This window comes from Condylura cristata, unplaced genomic scaffold (genome assembly GCF_000260355.1).
Source record: "Condylura cristata isolate star-nosed mole 26May11 unplaced genomic scaffold, ConCri1.0 scaffold00001, whole genome shotgun sequence".
In the NCBI taxonomy this organism is placed as follows: Eukaryota; Metazoa; Chordata; class Mammalia; order Eulipotyphla; family Talpidae; genus Condylura; species Condylura cristata.
In genome coordinates, this window is record NW_004567102.1 from 10,616,741 (window position 1) to 10,633,741 (window position 17,001).

Consider the following 17,001-nt stretch of genomic DNA (forward strand, 5'->3'; position numbering starts at 1 on the left):
GTGCCTCTGGAAAGTTGTTTACTGTTGGGTTCATTTTTACTGTTGAGAAAATTAACAGTGAAAAAGAAGTGATGGGGCAGGAAAGTGATAGGATGGGATGGGAGTCTCAGATAAGGACCTGGCCCCAGGTAAAGACTACCAGTGTTTGGGAAGGCTGAGGTGACCAGAGGAAGCAGGGGACCCAGCCTCTGAAGGGTCCACAGTCTCTTAAGTTCTTTGAAACACAAGCTAACGAAGGAAAGAACCAGAAAAGAAGGCTGATGTTGACTGGGGTGGGGCCAGTGGGGCCCAAGGTCTCAAGCATTAAGAAACAGCCAGAAAGGTTTTGAATCAAGGACCCTGCTCATGAAGTCCCCTCACTTCTCCTGCAGCCCATTTTCTGTATAGATGGGTAGACACCCCCGACGCCATTTGCCTGGCAGGAGCCATTGTCTGCACAGCATGACCTAGAGAAAGCTTAGTCTGAGCCTCTGGTCAGTACCTCCGTTCCTCATGTCCCCATATGCTTCCACATCCCCTAGGGAGCATCTCCTAACACCAAATTGCAGGGTCTTCCAGAAGGAGCTGAAGTTCCAGGTGTGCAACCCCAGATAATGCCCACATGGCAGAGTTAAGGTCCCCAGCAGAGGCCATGGCCAGGAAGGGAGGCTAACAGAGGACATCAGAGCCCACCTCCACCCACACCATGCCCCACCCTCATCACAGGCAGAGTGGGGTGGGGGTGGGGTGGATGGTTCACAACAGTGTCCTTTAACAAGCATCTCTTCACCAGGCATCAGTGTCCAGTCCAGGCTGACTGCTGTCAAGGCCCAAGATGAGGATGATAGAGTCCCAGAAAGGGGCAGGAGGCCACTGGGAGAAGTCACTTCCTCTCTTTTCAGCTGGGCTCAGCAGAAGACAAAGGATCAGCGCTGTAACTTCAAGTTCAGCTACTGACCAGTTGTGTGACTTTGAACAAGCCGGTTCATAATTCTCAAAAGAGAACTCTTTTTCCAGACACACATCTCACACCAACCGCTCCTTCAACTCCAATCTGAACCCTTCCCCTGGGACATGCCAGCGGCCTTGACCAAGCTAAGGAGAGTATTATTGGTTGTATTGAGTCCCCCTCAGAAGATATGTTGATGTCCTAATCCCCAGTGCCTCAGAATATGAGCTTATTTGGAAATAAGGTCACTGGGGAATGGCTGGTTAGGATGAGGTCAAGCTGGAGAAGGACAGGCCTCTGACCCAATGCACCTGTCATCCTTCTAAGAGCAGGAGAGAGCCCCAGAGGAGAAGGTCATGTGTAGATGCAGATACGTGCACAGAGCCCCTGAGTCAGTGGGAAAGTGGTTGTTGGCAATGAGGAAGCTTTTGGAAGAAAAAGATCATTTTGAGGTGTCAGGACAACCTCTTCCTGAAAAAACAGTGCTGAGGGGAGGGATTTGGACTTATTCTGACGGTAAGACACAGGGAAGGCAGCCAACCTGCTGGAGGCCACTGGGGGTTGGGGGGCATGGGCTGAGTCTCCCATGGTCCCTGAGAGATGGCCCTCAGGTGGTAGATGGAGACTAGGCAGATGGGAAAGTGCTAAAGGGCTAAGTTGCTGACACTGCTAGTCTGGGGGGGGGGGGGATGGGAGGGAGGAAAGACCGGGAAGGCAGCTGTTAAGGGGTGCCAGTGGCCTAAGAATTCCACTGCAATTGGAACATTCTGGGTGGGGGTGAGGTCTCTTCTCCCCCTCCCCCCACAACCGTCAACTGTCAAGCGCCATGCTGGCCACCAAAAAGCCATCCTCTGAAGGTAGGTGTGCTGGAGGCTCGTCCTGTTCACAAATCTCTGCAGATGAGGGCATCCCCTCAGGAGAGGGGCCAGTGCCCCTGAGGGTGACTCCTCCAGCAGGTTGGTTGCTCCCCAGGAGGAGAAGCTGGGCCTCATCCTCTGACAGTGTGGGAAAGAACAGGCCACTGGCTGTGAGCCCCAAGGAGCCCTTCTCCTCCTTTACTGGAGAGACTGGGGTCAGGGAGAGGACTGGGAAAGCTGCCTGCAGAAAAGCATCTTTGTGGGGGAAGCTGGAGCAACTGTTAGAGAAATAAAACAGTGGATGCAGAGACACTCTCCCCAGCCTAGAAAAACAGGCCCTTGGTCTAGAAAGATCAAATTCTGGGAAGGCCTCAGGAGCAGGCCAGACCCACAGAGGCAAGCCTGGAGGAGGCCTCAGGACCTGGGGGAGATGGCACTGCGGGGTGGTGAGGAGCTGGGCAGAGCAAGCCATTCTAGGGGGTGGGAGGTAAGTGATCACAGGGTAGCCAACTCCAGCCAGCATCAGGCTCAGCCTGTTAGGGGCCTAACAAGCCCTGCTCCTCACCCAGCCCAGAAGACCCAGGCACCCAGCCCCAGCCCACAGCTCCCCAGCCCCTCACCATCAGCCTGAATGCCTGAAAGATGAGGTCTAGGCCTAGGAGGAGACCCCAAAGCCAGCCCTTGCTATTTCAAACTTCCTGAGTTTGGACAGCCTCACCTCTTCCTAGCTCTGGAAATTCAACTGTCTCTACATCTACAGGTCCCCAGTGTGGGGATGGAGTTGCCACCCCCACCCTCAGGGGGACTTCCTGTGTGATCGGGGACAGGTTATGTATTGGGGACAAAAGTCTGGCTTCATACAGGCCTAGTTTCAACATGATGTTCTGGACTCTGCGTGTCCTTCCAGCAGTCTACTTTGTCTGTCCATCTGTGTATCTCAGCTGGTGCACGCCCTTTACCACGTGACAGGGCTGGGGCCCTCTCTGGAGACATTTTTTTTTATAACTGGTGGAGAGAGAGGGAGAGAGAGAGAGAGAGAGTGTGTGTGTGTGTGTGTGTGTGTAACTCCTTCACATTCTTTCCCCTAGCAATTTGGACAGAAAATATGCCACTTAATCTTCCTCTCCCCTTACATAGTCCACACGCACATCTTTCCCTAATCTGAGGGGACGGGAGTTTTCGCTACCATTTCTAAGAAGGGCCTAATGCAGAGCAGAGGCAGACAAGCCTCAGTGGACCCCTTGTGATGGGTTGCTGCTATCCCTGTGACCATTCAGTACTGTGCCCAGGGCTGTGACTGGCAGGTGAACAGTCAATACTGTTGGGCAGCCAGGTCAGTGAGAAGGCAGTTTTAACATTTTCCCAGCACGTACTGGATGCCAGTCTTTCTCATCTATTGGGTATCATTTAACATGGAAACCTAAGAGAGATAGTAGACTCTATATAGGTAAAGAAACCTCGACTCAGAGGGCCTCCCTGGAAGTCTTAGCACTATGAAGCTATCAGCAGCCACTGCAGCATGAGTTCGATCCCTAGCCAGGGAGCTGACCCACATGGCACAGCAGACCTCTCCTGTCTTGCCCGCTGCTCCCTTCAGCAGTGGATTTCAGTACATCTGTTCTGCTCCCCACTCTGTCTCTGGTGAATCCTCTCATGCCCACACTTCTAGCCTATACCCCAGCTCTTGTAGGCACAAATAAAGAAATCTTTAAAAAAAGGAAAAGAAACCTATGCTCAGAGATGTGAGGCAATTTGCCCAAGGTCACACAGCTACCCTCTGGCTCCATGCAATCTAGGGCACTAACTCCACAGAGGAGGAATAAGCCACCTCCTGACCCTGCTGACCTGATCCAGCTCAGTCCCCTCTTCCAGCAGAGGGGGAGTGGCTTAACAAAGACCACCGGAACCAAAGCCTGCTCCCCACTTTCAAACATGGCCTCTGCCCCACCACCAAGGCCCCCAGGTAGGGGTGCTGGGTCGCAGCATGAACCTGCCTGCCCTGGTCTGCCGCTGCCTCTGCTGCCTCCTAGGGTACTGCCTTGAGGAAGTCCCCAGCACCTTGCCTCGGTTTCTCCCTCTGTACAGAGAGGATAATAACCGTGACGGTGTTGGGATGTGCTAATGCATGTAGTATGGAGAAGCACACCAGGTAGGCACTGCGTCCTCAAATGCTGTTAGCTATTATTATTTTTTATAAATGCTACCTAAGTGCTAGTTATTGGAGTAACTGAAAGATAATTCTGAATATCTTTTCCTCACAAGCCGATGGCTCCATGGAAGAAGTCAAGGATGTGTGTCAAAGTCTTTCTTCGGCAAGTGCATCCCAATGCTTATAGCCAGTGTGCTTCTCTTAGTGGAGGTCAGGGACCCCAGGCCCCAGGGGCCCCAAGGGGACTGCAAAGAGGTCTTCTATAGCCAGGATCTCTGCCTGTTCCCCACCGACACTCTGGCTTCCCAGTCCAAGACAAGCCCAGCTCAGGTGTGGCCTGGGAGGAGTTGACCGGTCCCCTTTAGTGGCTCAAGGGTGGATCCTAACAGAAGGGAGGGTCCCAGGAGTAAGCCACAGCGTCCACCCCTTTGCTGACAGTTGTTGGACCCATATCTGTGGGAGAAACACAAACCTCATCCCTTCCATGAACAGGCAGGAAATATCATTCCGAAGGTGTATTGCGCACTTACTGCGTGCTCAGTAAGACCGCAGAAGGAAACAGACAAAGCTCCCCACCCTCAGACCACAGCTTTCATTCCAGTGAGCGAGGAAAACATTAAGCCATATAATACTCCAGGGACGGTAGTGGCCAGGGAGTGGGAGCTGGGCAGGAGAGAGAAAACAGATAAAAAATAGTCCTGTGGACTATGGTGATGGCACACGGGTGATTTGGTGATGGGAAGCCCACGGGGATTGCAACTGAGATGGAAAAGGGCTCAAAATGATGTAAAAATAAACTATTATACTATTTAAAAAAAAAAAAAAAAACAGCAGTCCTGGGGAAGACAGTGCAGTCAGGCACTCCTTCACAGAAAGTACTGCCTGAGCCCCTGCGGACCAGGCACTCTGCAAGACAGACTGAAGCCAGCTGGACCGGAGCTTCCCACCTTGAGGGCCCAAAGCCTCAGGGGGCCGGGTTCACTCAGCAGGCAGACAGGGGTGAGCTGCCCTGACAACTCACACAGCCCTCAGTGCTGCTTGGGCGTGTCCAGGAGGAGGAGGCACGGAGTGGGGGTCTGAAGGGTCGAACAGGATTTCTCCCATTTCTGACCCCAGCGGGGTCCCCAAAAATGATCAGGCAGAGGAGAAAACTGTCCCAGGCAGCTGGGTAACAAGGCTTCCGGGCCCAGTTGGATTGGGTGTGTCAAGCTAAAAGCAGCGAGAACAGAGGTTGTTCCTGTGCCTGGGGAAGTCCCAAGGCGACACTAATGTGGGTGATGGTTTTGCTCGGTAGAGTTAAGAGGTAGAGTTAAGAGGGCATCGGAGAAGTCCAACCGCAAATGTCTATGGTCCCCTCAGTTGAAGAATATGGGAAGATGGTGCTGGGGCCACAAGACTTCCCGCTGAGGAGAGGCACTGCCCTCAAGGTGGTGTAGGATGAAGGTCACTATCGTGCACTGGGGTGGGACTCAGTCCCGCAGCTACCCCTCACGCGGACCTTGGGCCAGCTGCCCCTTCTTCTGGTAACCGGGGATACTGCACAGGCAAGCTAGGGCTGTGTGTCAGCCTGGCTGTGTCTGTCCTCGCAGGGGAGGAAGAATTACTAAAATCCCCTGTTTTTTCTTTTTCTTTTTTCTTTTTTTTTTTTTTAAGATTTATTTATTTATGCATACAAGAACAGGCCAGAAGTGCAAGAGGGGAGAAGATTCACCAGAGACTGAGTGGGGAGCAGAACAGGCAAATCGATGAAGTACACTGCTGAGGGGAGCAGCAGGCGGGCAGGAGAGGTCTTCTGTGCCCTGTGGGTCACCTCCCTGACTGGGGATCGAACTTGTGCTGCAGTGGCTGCTGATAACTTGATAGGGCTGAAGCATAACTCCTTGTGCCACCAGGGAGGCCCATTCTTTCTTTGTATTATTTTTGTTTAAAGTTTTATTTATTTATGCATACAAGAGCTGGAGCGCAGGCCAAAAATGCAAGGGGTGAGAGGATTGACCAGAGACAGAGTGGGAAGCAGAACAGGCAGCTTGACTGAAATTCACTGCCGAGGGGAGCAGCAGGCGAGACAGGAGAAGTCTGCTGCGCCATACAGACCAGCTCCCTGGCTGGGGATTGAACTCAGGCCATAGGCGTCATCGTGCTAAGATTTACTCCCTAGGCCATCAGGGAGGCCCAGGTACCTGTTTTTTTCTCTGACGAACTCTTCCCTAAGTGGGCTGCATCCAGGTCCCCCTCCAGACAACCCAGAGCCCTCCCGCCCTTCTCTATAACCTCCCCTCTCCCTCAGTACCTATTCTTCCCACACCCCAGCTCCAACTGGGTTCTGTAACTTACACCACATCCTTCCTCCCCTGCCCCTAAACACTTCCTGATCCCAGAGTCAGCTGAGAATGTGCGGAGACTGAGGGCAGAGTGCACATGGAGATGCAAAGTTGATCAGGCCTGTGGTCTTAACTCTTCTTCCTCCTCCTCCACACTCTTCTCTGGACCGTCTCTTCCCCTGGGTCCAGTGCTGGTGACACAGGACAGTCCGTCTGGGGGACAGCTCGGGTGTGCTCAGGAAGGGATGTGAGCAGGCTGCCCACCCTCTGGGGGGCGAGGTGTGGACTGGACCCAGCTATCTGGGCTAAAATCTGTCAGCCAGCCTAAACTTTCCTCCAGAGATTCACCCACAGGACCCCCACGGGCCATCCCCTGATTCTCCCTCTCCCCCCTCAGCCCCTTTTCCTTTGACCCTGCCCTCTAAGCTCCATTAATTCCTCTCTTCCCAAAGAGTGCCTATTTGTATGGCCCAGAGATCATTTTTTAACAGCTTCATTGCGCTACAACCATCCACCCATTTCTAGCACAGTTCTGTGACTTCTGGTACATTCACAGAGCTGTGCATCCACCACAATTAATTTACACTTCAAAGAACCCCTGAAAGAAACCCGTTATAACATTTTTTAAAGATGTTATTTATTTATGCATACAAGAGCTGGGGTGTAAGCCAGAGGTATGGGGGGGGGGGGTGAGAGGATTCACCAGAGACAGAGTGGGGTGCAGAACAGGCAGATCTACTGACATAAACTGCTGAGGGGAGCAGCGGGCAGGTCAGGAGAGGTCTGCCGTGCCATGTGGGTCAGCTCCCTGGCCGGGGATGGAACTCATGCTATGCTGCATTGGCTGCCGATAACTTGGCAGTGCTGTGTCTTCAGTGCCTGTGCCACCAGGGCGACCTATATACCCTTCAGCCAACAACTTCAGATTCCCCCCAGCCCAGGGCAACCACTAATCTTCTTTCTGTCTTTATATAAACTGGCCCATTTGGGGCATTTTATATCAAAGACTCTTACACTAGGTGCTGCTTTGTGGCCGCCTTCTCCACTTACTGTAACGTTTTCAGGGTTCGTGCATGCTGTGGGGTGTGTGTGCGTGTCACTTCATCTGCGCATCCTTCCATGGACATTGGGTCCCACCCCTGTCCTTCTGGCTGCTGGGAGTAATGCTGCCACGAACATTTGTCTATAAGGCGCTGCACGGACATATGTGGTATTTCTCTTGACAACTGACCCAGAGGTGGACTTGCTGGGTCAGGGGGTCACTCTATGTGGAGCTGTCTGAGGGCCTGCCAGGCTTGCCCGCCGGCACCAGCAGAGTGTGAGAGGTCCGGCTTCAGCACATGCTCGCCAGCCCTTGCTGCTGTGCACTTTTCCGTGATCGCCATCCTAGTGGGGTGATGCAGTGTCCCACTGTGGCCTTGATTGTGTTTCCCCAGGGACCAATAATACTGAGCAATTTTTTTTCATGTGATTACCAGTCATGTGTATATCTTCTCATGCAAAAACATATTCAGACCCTTTGTTTTTTTTTTTAATTTTTTTAAAGATTTATTTATTTGTGCTTACAGAGCTGGGGTACAGGCCAGTGGTGCAGGGGTGGTGAGAGGATTCATCAGAGGCAGTGGGGAGCAGAACAGGCAGATCGACGAAGTACACTGCTGAGGGGAGCAGCAGGGGGGTCAGGAGAGGTCTGCCGCGCCATGTGGGTCACCTCCGGGGCGGGGATCGAACTCATGCTGAAGTGGCTTTAGCTTCTTAGTGCTGCGCTTTAACCCGCTGCACCACCAGGGAGGGCCTCTTTTGTTCAATTTTTAATTGGGTTATCTGTCTTTTTCTTATCAAGCAGAGGCCGTTTTTACTGACACGGGCATAGCAGCGCACATAAGCCACAATCGACTCAAGGCCAAGGGCTTGGGCCAATACCACAACGCCCAGAACTACAATAACCAGAACTTTGAGGATCTGCGAGCAGCCTGCCTGAAGAAGGGGGAGCTGTTTGAGGACCCCTTATTCCCTGCCGAGCCCTGTTCACTGGGCTTCAAGGATCTGGGCCCCAACTCCAAAAGCGTGCAGAACATCTCCTGGCAGCGGCCCACTGTGAGCACTGGGAGGGGAGGAGGGGAAGAGGGGAGTCCTGGGGTGGGGGCCCAGTGACTTTGATCATCTCCATCCCAGCCCTGGTGCTAGACTCTCCGGGCTGGGGTGGTTCTGGGCATGTTTCAGCAGTGCCTCTCAGATAACCCCTGGGAAAGCAGTGACCTTTGCCACCGCACTACAGTTATGCCAAATTGACCCTGTGCCCTCTCTGGTGCCCTCTCTGCCCCATGGCTTCCCCTAGAACTTAGAAGTGGGCACAATACCCCCCAGGGAAGGCAGGAAAAGGGGTTGTCCGAGGGTCCCTGAAACATTTATTCCTTCCCTGCAGCAAATCACAAGCAATCCTGAATTCATTATGAATGGAGTCAGCCCGACAGACATCTGCCAGGGGGTACTCGGTGAGTGGGGTGGGCGAAGCTGCCCAAGGAGGGGAGCAATAGGGGCCTTTCGAGGCTGGGGGGCTGAAGGGACTAGATTCAGACAACCTCTTCTGTTGCCCTGCCCGTCCCCTTTGGAAGAGATGGTGACAAAAGTGTAGGGAACATGTTCCCGCTCCTCCCCTACTCCTGTACCCCACCTGCTGCACTCCATGAATGGGAGCAAAAAATTGGGACGTTATGTTAGTTAGCCATCACCACACAAGTTACCCCCAGGCTTGGGGACTTAAAGCAGCAGTCGGCGTCCACTGTCTCACAGTCACTGTGGGGCCCTGGTTTGGAAGCAGCATCGGCAGCTGGGCCTGCTCAGAGTGTCTTGTGAGAGTGCATAGCGCCCCACTGAAGGTGTTACAGGAGCTGGGGGGTCGACTTCCAACAAGGTGGGCTCACCTGGCAGGTGGCCTGTTGCCAGCTGCAGAGGCTTCTCTGTCGGGACACCCGAGTGTCCACAGGCCTGGTCGCTGGCTCCCCACAGAGTGAGGGGTACAGGAGCAAGAACAGGAGGATGCCATGCTGACTTTTTTTTTTTAAGATTTATTTATTTATGTACACAGAACTGGGGTGCAGGCCAGAGGTGCAGGGGCGGTGACAGGATTCACCAGAGACAGAGTGGGAAGCAGAACAGGCCAACTGACAAAGTACACTGCTGAGGGGAGCAGCGGGCGGGTCAGGAGAGGTCTGCCGCGCCATGTGGGTCACCTCCAGGGCGAGGCTTGAACTCATGCTGCAGTGGCTTTAGCTTCTTAGTGCTGTGCTTTAACCCGCTGCGCCACCAGGGAGGGGCCCCATACTGACTTTTGCCACCTACTCTTGTAATAGGTGAAATCTATTAGCAGACAGAGTGAAGGGTGCCCCGGGACACCCAAACCTGCCTGCTCTAAATAGGTTCTTCTATACCTGGCAGCAAGCAAAATGTACCCTAGTGAGCTAGACCTTCGATAACAAAGAACTTTAATATAATTAGTGTGCTATAGAGAGAAAAGAAACAATATGGTTGAAGAGTTTCCCATGAAGCACCCATGGCTACCCATCCCCTCATGGGTAAATGCCCAGACAGACGGCCCCTCGGGGCTGCTGAGGCCCAAAAGCTTGCCACAAGTCTAAGGCACATTCTAGCAGGGACCCACAGGAAAGGGGCGGAAGGGGCCAGGCCCCTTCCAGTCTGGAAGGAAAAGGCAAAATCAAAACTTAAGATTAAAAAAAAAGCCGCCTCAAGGGTCTCTCACCCACGTCTCTGTCTCTTTCAAATGTCAAGTGCCCCAAGTCCCTGGCACAACCCCAAGGCCGAGAAGCAAGCTCGGCTTCTTCACGTGTCTCTCTGCTCCGTGTGGGGTCTCCTCCAGTCCCCTGGATCTCCTTCCTTCCTTGGCCCCATCCTCTCTATCTTCTCCCTGCCCAGGTCCACCCTTCCTTAGGGTGGGGCAGGGAACCTGGATCCACCCCATTCCCTGGGGATTAACCTGTGCAGTCTCAGCAGAACACACTATAATCTCTGCCAGGTTCTATTTGTAAAATGCAAGACTTAAATCTGTTCATGAGAAAGGGGAGGAGAACCAAACTTTACTCATTCAGGAGAGGATTTAAAACCACTGCAGGTGCTAGAATTTTCTCCATGTAGGGTAAAGGAGCAATGGGTCTCCTCAGCCCCCTCTCCCATCCACAGCCCCAAGATAGCTTCCTCCCGAAGCCTGGTTCTGTTCCACTGCTTCCTCCAAATGCTCTACTGAAGCTGTCAGGACAAGGCCAGTGTGGGCAACCTCTGGGCCTAAATTCTGTCCCATGTGCAGCAGAGCAGAGGCCTCAGAGCCCTCTTGCCCACAGTTGGCACTGTGGCTCACTGAGCTGGAGGAAGAAGAAATGGCTTTTCCCTAGGCAGTCTACATTTTTTTTAAGATTTATGTATTCGCACAGAACTGGGGTACAGGCCAGAGATGCGGAGGGTGAGAGGATTCACCAGAGACAGAGTGGGGAGCAGAACAGGCAGATCGATGAAGCACACTGCTGAGGGGAGCAGCGGGCGGGTCAGGAGAGGTCTACCCTGCCATGTGGTCGCCTCCGGGGCAGGCAGGGATCGAACTCATGCAGAAGTGGCTTTGGCTTCTCAGTGCAGTGCTCTAACCCGCTGCGCCACCAGGGAGGGCCCGGCAGTCTACTTTTTTATAAAAGATTTATTTTTTTTTATTTATGCATACAAGAAATGGGGTATAGGCCAGAGACAGAGTGGGGAGCAGAACAGGGGGATCTACTGAGATACACTGCTGAGGGGAGCAGCGGGCAAGACAGGAGAGGTCTGCCACGCTGTGTGGGTCACCTCCCTGGCCAGGACAAAACTCATGCCACAGTGGCTGGCGATACCTTGATAGTGCTGAGACTCTAACCCCTGTGCCACCAGGGAGGCCCCCTAGACACTCTGTTGGTGAATTGGAGTTTCCTTGACTTCCCTTTCCCAACTTCTTTGCCTCATTCCAAAGAGATCATTGGTAATCATGGCCTTCCTGGCGACTCCAGTCTCGGCCTGGCCAGAGGTACCCCAACATGTACACCATGCTGCCCTGTGAGGGGAAGAGGAGACCCAGTGAGGTCTGAGAGACCCAGAAGGGAGATTACAAAGGATGACCTTAGACTGGGAAGACTGCCAGTGTGAACCATGATCACCTGCCCCCAGGACCCAACTAGAAACCAGACGGAGCTCCTTGGGTGGCCCACCTCATGTGGTGACACCAGGGAGAGAGGCCTTGGGGCCATGATGACTACACTGTTGTAATCGTGGTGTGGGTGTGGGTGTGGGGGACACTGTGAGAAAGGGTGCCTGGAATTGGTTCAAGGGACAAGAGGTGACGTTTGAGACTGAGTTTCTCCTCAAGAGAGCAGGTCCTAGAGTGAAGAACAAGACCACGGCCAAACCCCCCTCCAACCCACCCCACCCCTCAAATCCCAGTCACAAGCATCTGGCTCTGCGCTGTGAGTCTCTCTCCTAACAGAGAAGGGAGAGGAGCTCGCCCCACCCCCACCCCCACCCTCAGTGCCTGTCCCTTCTGTCCCCTTCTCCCTACCAGCTCCGCTAAACATGTCTCTGTGAGGGTGGGGGGAGGGGTGGCTGCAGAGTCCTGGGATTCTGGTGCCCACATGTATGTATGGGGGAGCTTAAAAGGGCAGCCCCTGCCTCCCCCACCAGGGGACTGCTGGCTGCTGGCTGCCATTGGAGCCCTGACCACATACCCAGAACTGCTATACCGTGTGATACCCAGAGGGCAGAACTTCAAGAAAAACTATGCTGGCATCTTCCATTTTCAGGTGAGAGCAGTTTGAAAGTCAGAGCTGTTTTGTGTGTGTTGGGGGGCGGGGGGGGGGGTTGTATGTGTGTGTGTAAGAGAGAATTAAAATGTGCTTTGAAGTTTACCTTTTGTCTCTTCCTTTTTGAAAAATGGCATTTATCAGGGTAGGCTTTTGGCTTTTTTTTTTTTTTTAAAGATATGCATACAGAACTGGGGTACAGGCCAGAGGTGCAGGGCAGTGAGAGGACTCACTTGGGACAGAGTAGGGCGCAGAACAGAACAGGCAGATCAACAAGGTACACTGCCGAGGGGAGCAGCGGGCGGGTCAGGAGAGGTCTGCCGCGCCATGAGGGTCAGCTCCCTGGCTGGGGATAAAATTGTGCTGAAGCAGCAGCGGCCAGTGCTGTGCTTTAACCCAGGGCCATGGGAGGAGGGGGGTTGACCTATCAGGGTAGGCTTTTGCCTAGTTATCAGAAATATAACTACTCACTACAGAAATCATATAAACCAATTTTTTAATCTCCCGCCCAAAGAAAGATTTGTTACCAGTTTGTGTGCTGTCATCTCCTTCTGCCTCTCTCTTTTTCTCTGTCACGGATTTTTTGTTCTCTACATTTAGCCACATGTGGCCAAATTCTGTGTCATGTTTTTAAGAATCACAAGATTTTTTTTATTTTATTTTATTTATTTTTGTGTGTGTGGTGCATTTTTCCATCTCAATTGCAATCCCCTTGGGCTTCCCATCACCAAATCACCTATGTGCCATCACCATAGCACAAGAATTTTTAAGATCTCAGAAATCCCAAAGCCCAACCAAAGTCAAAGATGGGCAGGGTCACCCAGGAGGCCCTGGGCCAGAACCTGAAGATGAGCATGGGAGTGCCGAGGTGGGTGGCTTCAGGCTTTTCACCGTCTTTCACTTGGCCGTCGTGAGTCACCTAGCGTGTTTCCAAGCCTAACCACCAGGAGGTGCTCACGTAACAGAGTTCTCAAGCAAGGGGCTGTGTGCCTGGGAGAAAGACAAGAAACAAGGTGGAGGGAGGGCCGGGGCAGACAGATTCCCCATACCCTACTGAGGTCCATCTTGCTGCCCACAGATTTGGCAGTTTGGGCAATGGATGGACGTGGTGGTTGATGACCGGCTGCCCACAAAGAACGGCAAGCTGGTGTTTGTGCATTCAGTGGAACGCTCGGAGTTCTGGAGTGCCCTGCTGGAGAAGGCCTATGCCAAGTGAGTGCTGCAGCCAAGGATTTGCACTTACCTCCCAGCCTGCTCCTTCAGTTGGCAGCTACAGGGGCAGCAGGAATCAGGGGAGGAGGCGGAGGATTAACAGGGCATCCCTGCCCTGCCATCATCATGCCCTCTGATGTTGCCATGCAAGAGCCCAAACAGGGTCCTCTTTTTTTTCCCCCCACAGGTTGAGCGGATCCTATGAAGCTCTGTCAGGGGGCAACACGGTGGAGGGCTTTGAGGACTTCACTGGGGGCGTGACTGAGAGCGTGGAGCTCCAGAAGCCCCCTGCGAACCTGCAGAGGATGTTAAGGAAAGCCATAGAGCGGAATTCCCTCCTGGGCTGCTCCATCGAAGTAAGCCCCACAGGGCCTTTGCACCTGCAGCACCTGCACCTCTCACTCCAAAGGTCCTTCCCCAGACTCCTACACGACTAGCTCGTTCTCATTAACATTTCCTTTCAAATGCTTTCTCAGGCTCGTCTGCCTCCGAATCTAAATTATTCTTTCTTACCCGCCCCCCCCACCTTGATTCAGTACTGAGTTCTGATTTTCTCTCCAGCACTTAACTAAGATCTGAAGTTGTCCCATCTGTGTATTTATTCATAGTCTATCTACTCCAGATGGTTTTCACATTCCGTGAGGGCAGTGTCTTTATTTGTCAGTCTCTGCTGGATCCTGGGACTCTGGGCGGTGCTTGGCTCACTGTAGACACATTGAGCCAACAAATTTTCAAACAAACAAATGACTCCTGAGTGCTGCTGTGTGACCCAGCAAGTGTAGTCTTGGGCATTTAGCCTAGAGAAATGAATTCTTCTGCCGCACAAGTTTGTACACAGAAGCTCACGGCAGCTTCACTCACAATAACCAGAAACTGCAAACAACCTCCATGTCCTTCCATGGGCGAACAACTCAGCACACTGGTGCTGACCCAGCATGGAATACCACTCAGCTATAGAAAGACCTGAACTCTGATACACACTAACAATTTGGGTGAATCTCAAGGAAATGATGCCAAGTGAAAAAAAAATTCTAAAAGATTCCCTACTATATGATTCTATTACTATGACGTTTTTGAAATGACAATATTTTTAAAAATAGAGAACAGAGTAGTGACGCAGAAAGGGGTGATGAGAAGAGGGCAGAGGGGCCGCCCTTGGCAACCCATGTACGGCGGCCTTGCCAGTGGAGACCGGAACCTGCACACAAAAATGAGTTTTAGTAAAAGTAGAAAAATCTGCAGCAGCTTGACAAATGGCGGATGCCATTGGATGCCAGGATATGGATGATATCCCGGTTGGATATTGCATTTGAGCTTTGCCAGCTGTTACTGCTGGGTCAGGGGGTGCCTCTATTTGTTTCTTGCAACTGCATGTGAATCTGCAATTATTTGAAAATGCAAAGCTTAAATTAAAAAACAATAATACACCTGGGGAGTCCTCCCTCTCGTCCTTGCCCTACTCATCCCTTTGATGAGACCTGAATACTTCTCCCTCTCTGCGCTATAGATCTCCAGTAACACTGAACTGGAATCAATGACCCGAAGGATGCTGGTGAAAGGACATGCTTACTCGGTGACTGGTCTTCATGATGTGAGTGACAACTGCACCTCACCTGGAGGAGGATGATGCTCGCTCTTGACCTCTCCTCCTCATGCCCCGTCCCCTTCCAGATCTGCTACCGAGGCAAACTGTTAACACTGATTCGAGTCCAGAATCCCTGGGGCCGAGTTGAGTGGAATGGAGCCTGGAGTGACAAGTAGGTACCGGGAAAGGGCACAGCAGACCACGAGCAAGGCCAGGGAGAGCCCCTCCCCTCTAGTCTCCATCTAAAGCAGGACCCCCAGTGCTTAGTGGGGATAGGGGATAGGGAACCCCTCGGGGAAGGAGGTCCCTCCTGATGCCCTTCCTTTCTCCCCCCACCGCCTCCCTCTGCTCCAGCTCCAGGGAGTGGGAAGAGGTGGCCAAGGACATCCAGAAGCAGCTGCTGCACAAGAAGGAGGATGGGGAATTCTGGTCAGCGAGGCTCGGGGTCCATTTCCTTCTCCCTCCGCATGGCATCCTTTTACCTCCCCGCCACCCACCCACCTGTGCCTTGGATGGAGAGGTCTGGCGGGTTATGAGTGGGATGTGTGCCACTCAGGGGCTCTACCCCGCCCCCCAGGATGTCCTATGAAGACTTTCTGAACAACTTCACCCTGCTAGAGATCTGCAACCTGATGCCCGACACACTATCTGAGAACAAGAGCTGCTGGCACACCACCTTCTACGAGGGCAGCTGGCGGAGAGGCAGCACCGCAGGGGGCTGCAGGAACCACCTGGGTGGGTGAGGGGCAGGGGGTGGGCACTGACCGGTGCACCCACCCTGGAGCCCAGGGTCACAGGAATCAGGGCCCACACCGAGGTTAGGGCCCCCCAGGCCACGCTGGGAAGGGCATCCTCACCCACTTCCTCCACAGGCACGTTCTGGACCAACCCCCAGTTTAAGATCTCTCTCCCTGAGGAGGACGACGCCGATGATTATGACAACAGTGACGCTGTCTGCACCTGCCTGGTGGCCCTGATGCAGAAGAACTGGCGGCGGGGGCGGTCCCATGGAGGCCAGCTGCTGACCATTGGCTTTGTCATCTACACGGTGGGTGCTTGGCCCACTCCCGTCCCCTCCCCGGGTCTCAGCCCTTCCACTGGGCCCTGCAGTCCTGCCTCTTTCTAAAGGCACATTGCGCTTTTGAGGTGGGACTGGCCATCTGATCCCCCAGCCTTTGCAGTCTAAGTATCTCGAAAGCACTTCCTTAGTGCCAGGCATTATTCAAAAGCCTCGTGGATAGCAATGCATGCCTTAAAGGAAGAGAAAGGACATTGACAGGCAGAGAGGGGAGGTCACTTGACTAAGTTAACACATGGAAGGGCCAGCACCAGAACCTGTGTCCTGACTCCTGGACACCAAGACAGCTCCACATACCCCCACCAAAAGCATTGACTCCAAAGGCCAAGTGTTTCCCAAAGGAAGCTTTGCAAAATCTTAGAGATAGATGTTTTGTTCACTCACTTACATGTCCAACAAGTATTTATGGGAACACTTGCTCTTTGCCAGGCCCAGACCAGTCTTCAAGCGTTCAATAGTGCTAAATATCAGACAACATCCGAGTTGTTTTTTTTTAATTTATATATTTATGCATACAGAACTGGGATGTAGGCCAGAGGTGCAGGGGCAGTGAGAGGATTCATGAGACAGAATAGAGAGCAGAATTGGCAGATCAAAGAAGTACATTGCTGAGGGGTCAGGAGAGGTCTGCCTCACCATGTGGGTCACCTCCCTGGCTGGGACTGAACTCATACTGAAGCTGTTACAGGGTAGCCCAGAGTGGACTGGGCCGCCTGTCTGTGGGGCCTCACCCACACACTCACAACTCAGTTATACTGCAGGTACACACAAAAGGGTCAAAGGCTTATTTACAAAAGGGAAAAGGAATAGGAAACAACCCAGGGAAAGAGAGCGGGATACAAAGTAACTGGAACACCATATGGCTAGGCTGACTGAACACACAGAATCATGCAGTCTGGAGAGCTGCTGCAATCGTGCCCTATTTATCCCCCAAAAGTCCCAGAATTCCTGCTAGCTCTGCCCTTGGGTCCTCGCCGTTCTCTCCCTGGTACTGCTGGGAGTTGTAGTTTCCAATCACTGGAGTAGGGGGTAGAGTCCAGAAA

General features: G+C 52.9%; 1 protein-coding gene across 1 annotated transcript in view; it reads left to right on the top strand.

Moving 5' to 3' along the window:
* The first annotated feature begins 1,754 nt into the window (after window positions 1-1,754).
* Window positions 1,755-17,001, top strand: part of CAPN11 (calpain 11) — a 19,945-nt gene continuing 4,698 nt past the window's right edge. The window contains exons 1-11 of the mRNA XM_004674016.2: window positions 1,755-1,785; window positions 8,102-8,352; window positions 8,681-8,750; window positions 11,965-12,083; window positions 13,162-13,295; window positions 13,483-13,651; window positions 14,803-14,886; window positions 14,967-15,052; window positions 15,235-15,309; window positions 15,458-15,615; window positions 15,753-15,928. Of these exons, the coding sequence (XP_004674073.1) occupies window positions 1,755-1,785; window positions 8,102-8,352; window positions 8,681-8,750; window positions 11,965-12,083; window positions 13,162-13,295; window positions 13,483-13,651; window positions 14,803-14,886; window positions 14,967-15,052; window positions 15,235-15,309; window positions 15,458-15,615; window positions 15,753-15,928 (1,353 nt within the window). The remainder of the gene's footprint in view (window positions 1,786-8,101; window positions 8,353-8,680; window positions 8,751-11,964; window positions 12,084-13,161; window positions 13,296-13,482; window positions 13,652-14,802; window positions 14,887-14,966; window positions 15,053-15,234; window positions 15,310-15,457; window positions 15,616-15,752; window positions 15,929-17,001) is intronic.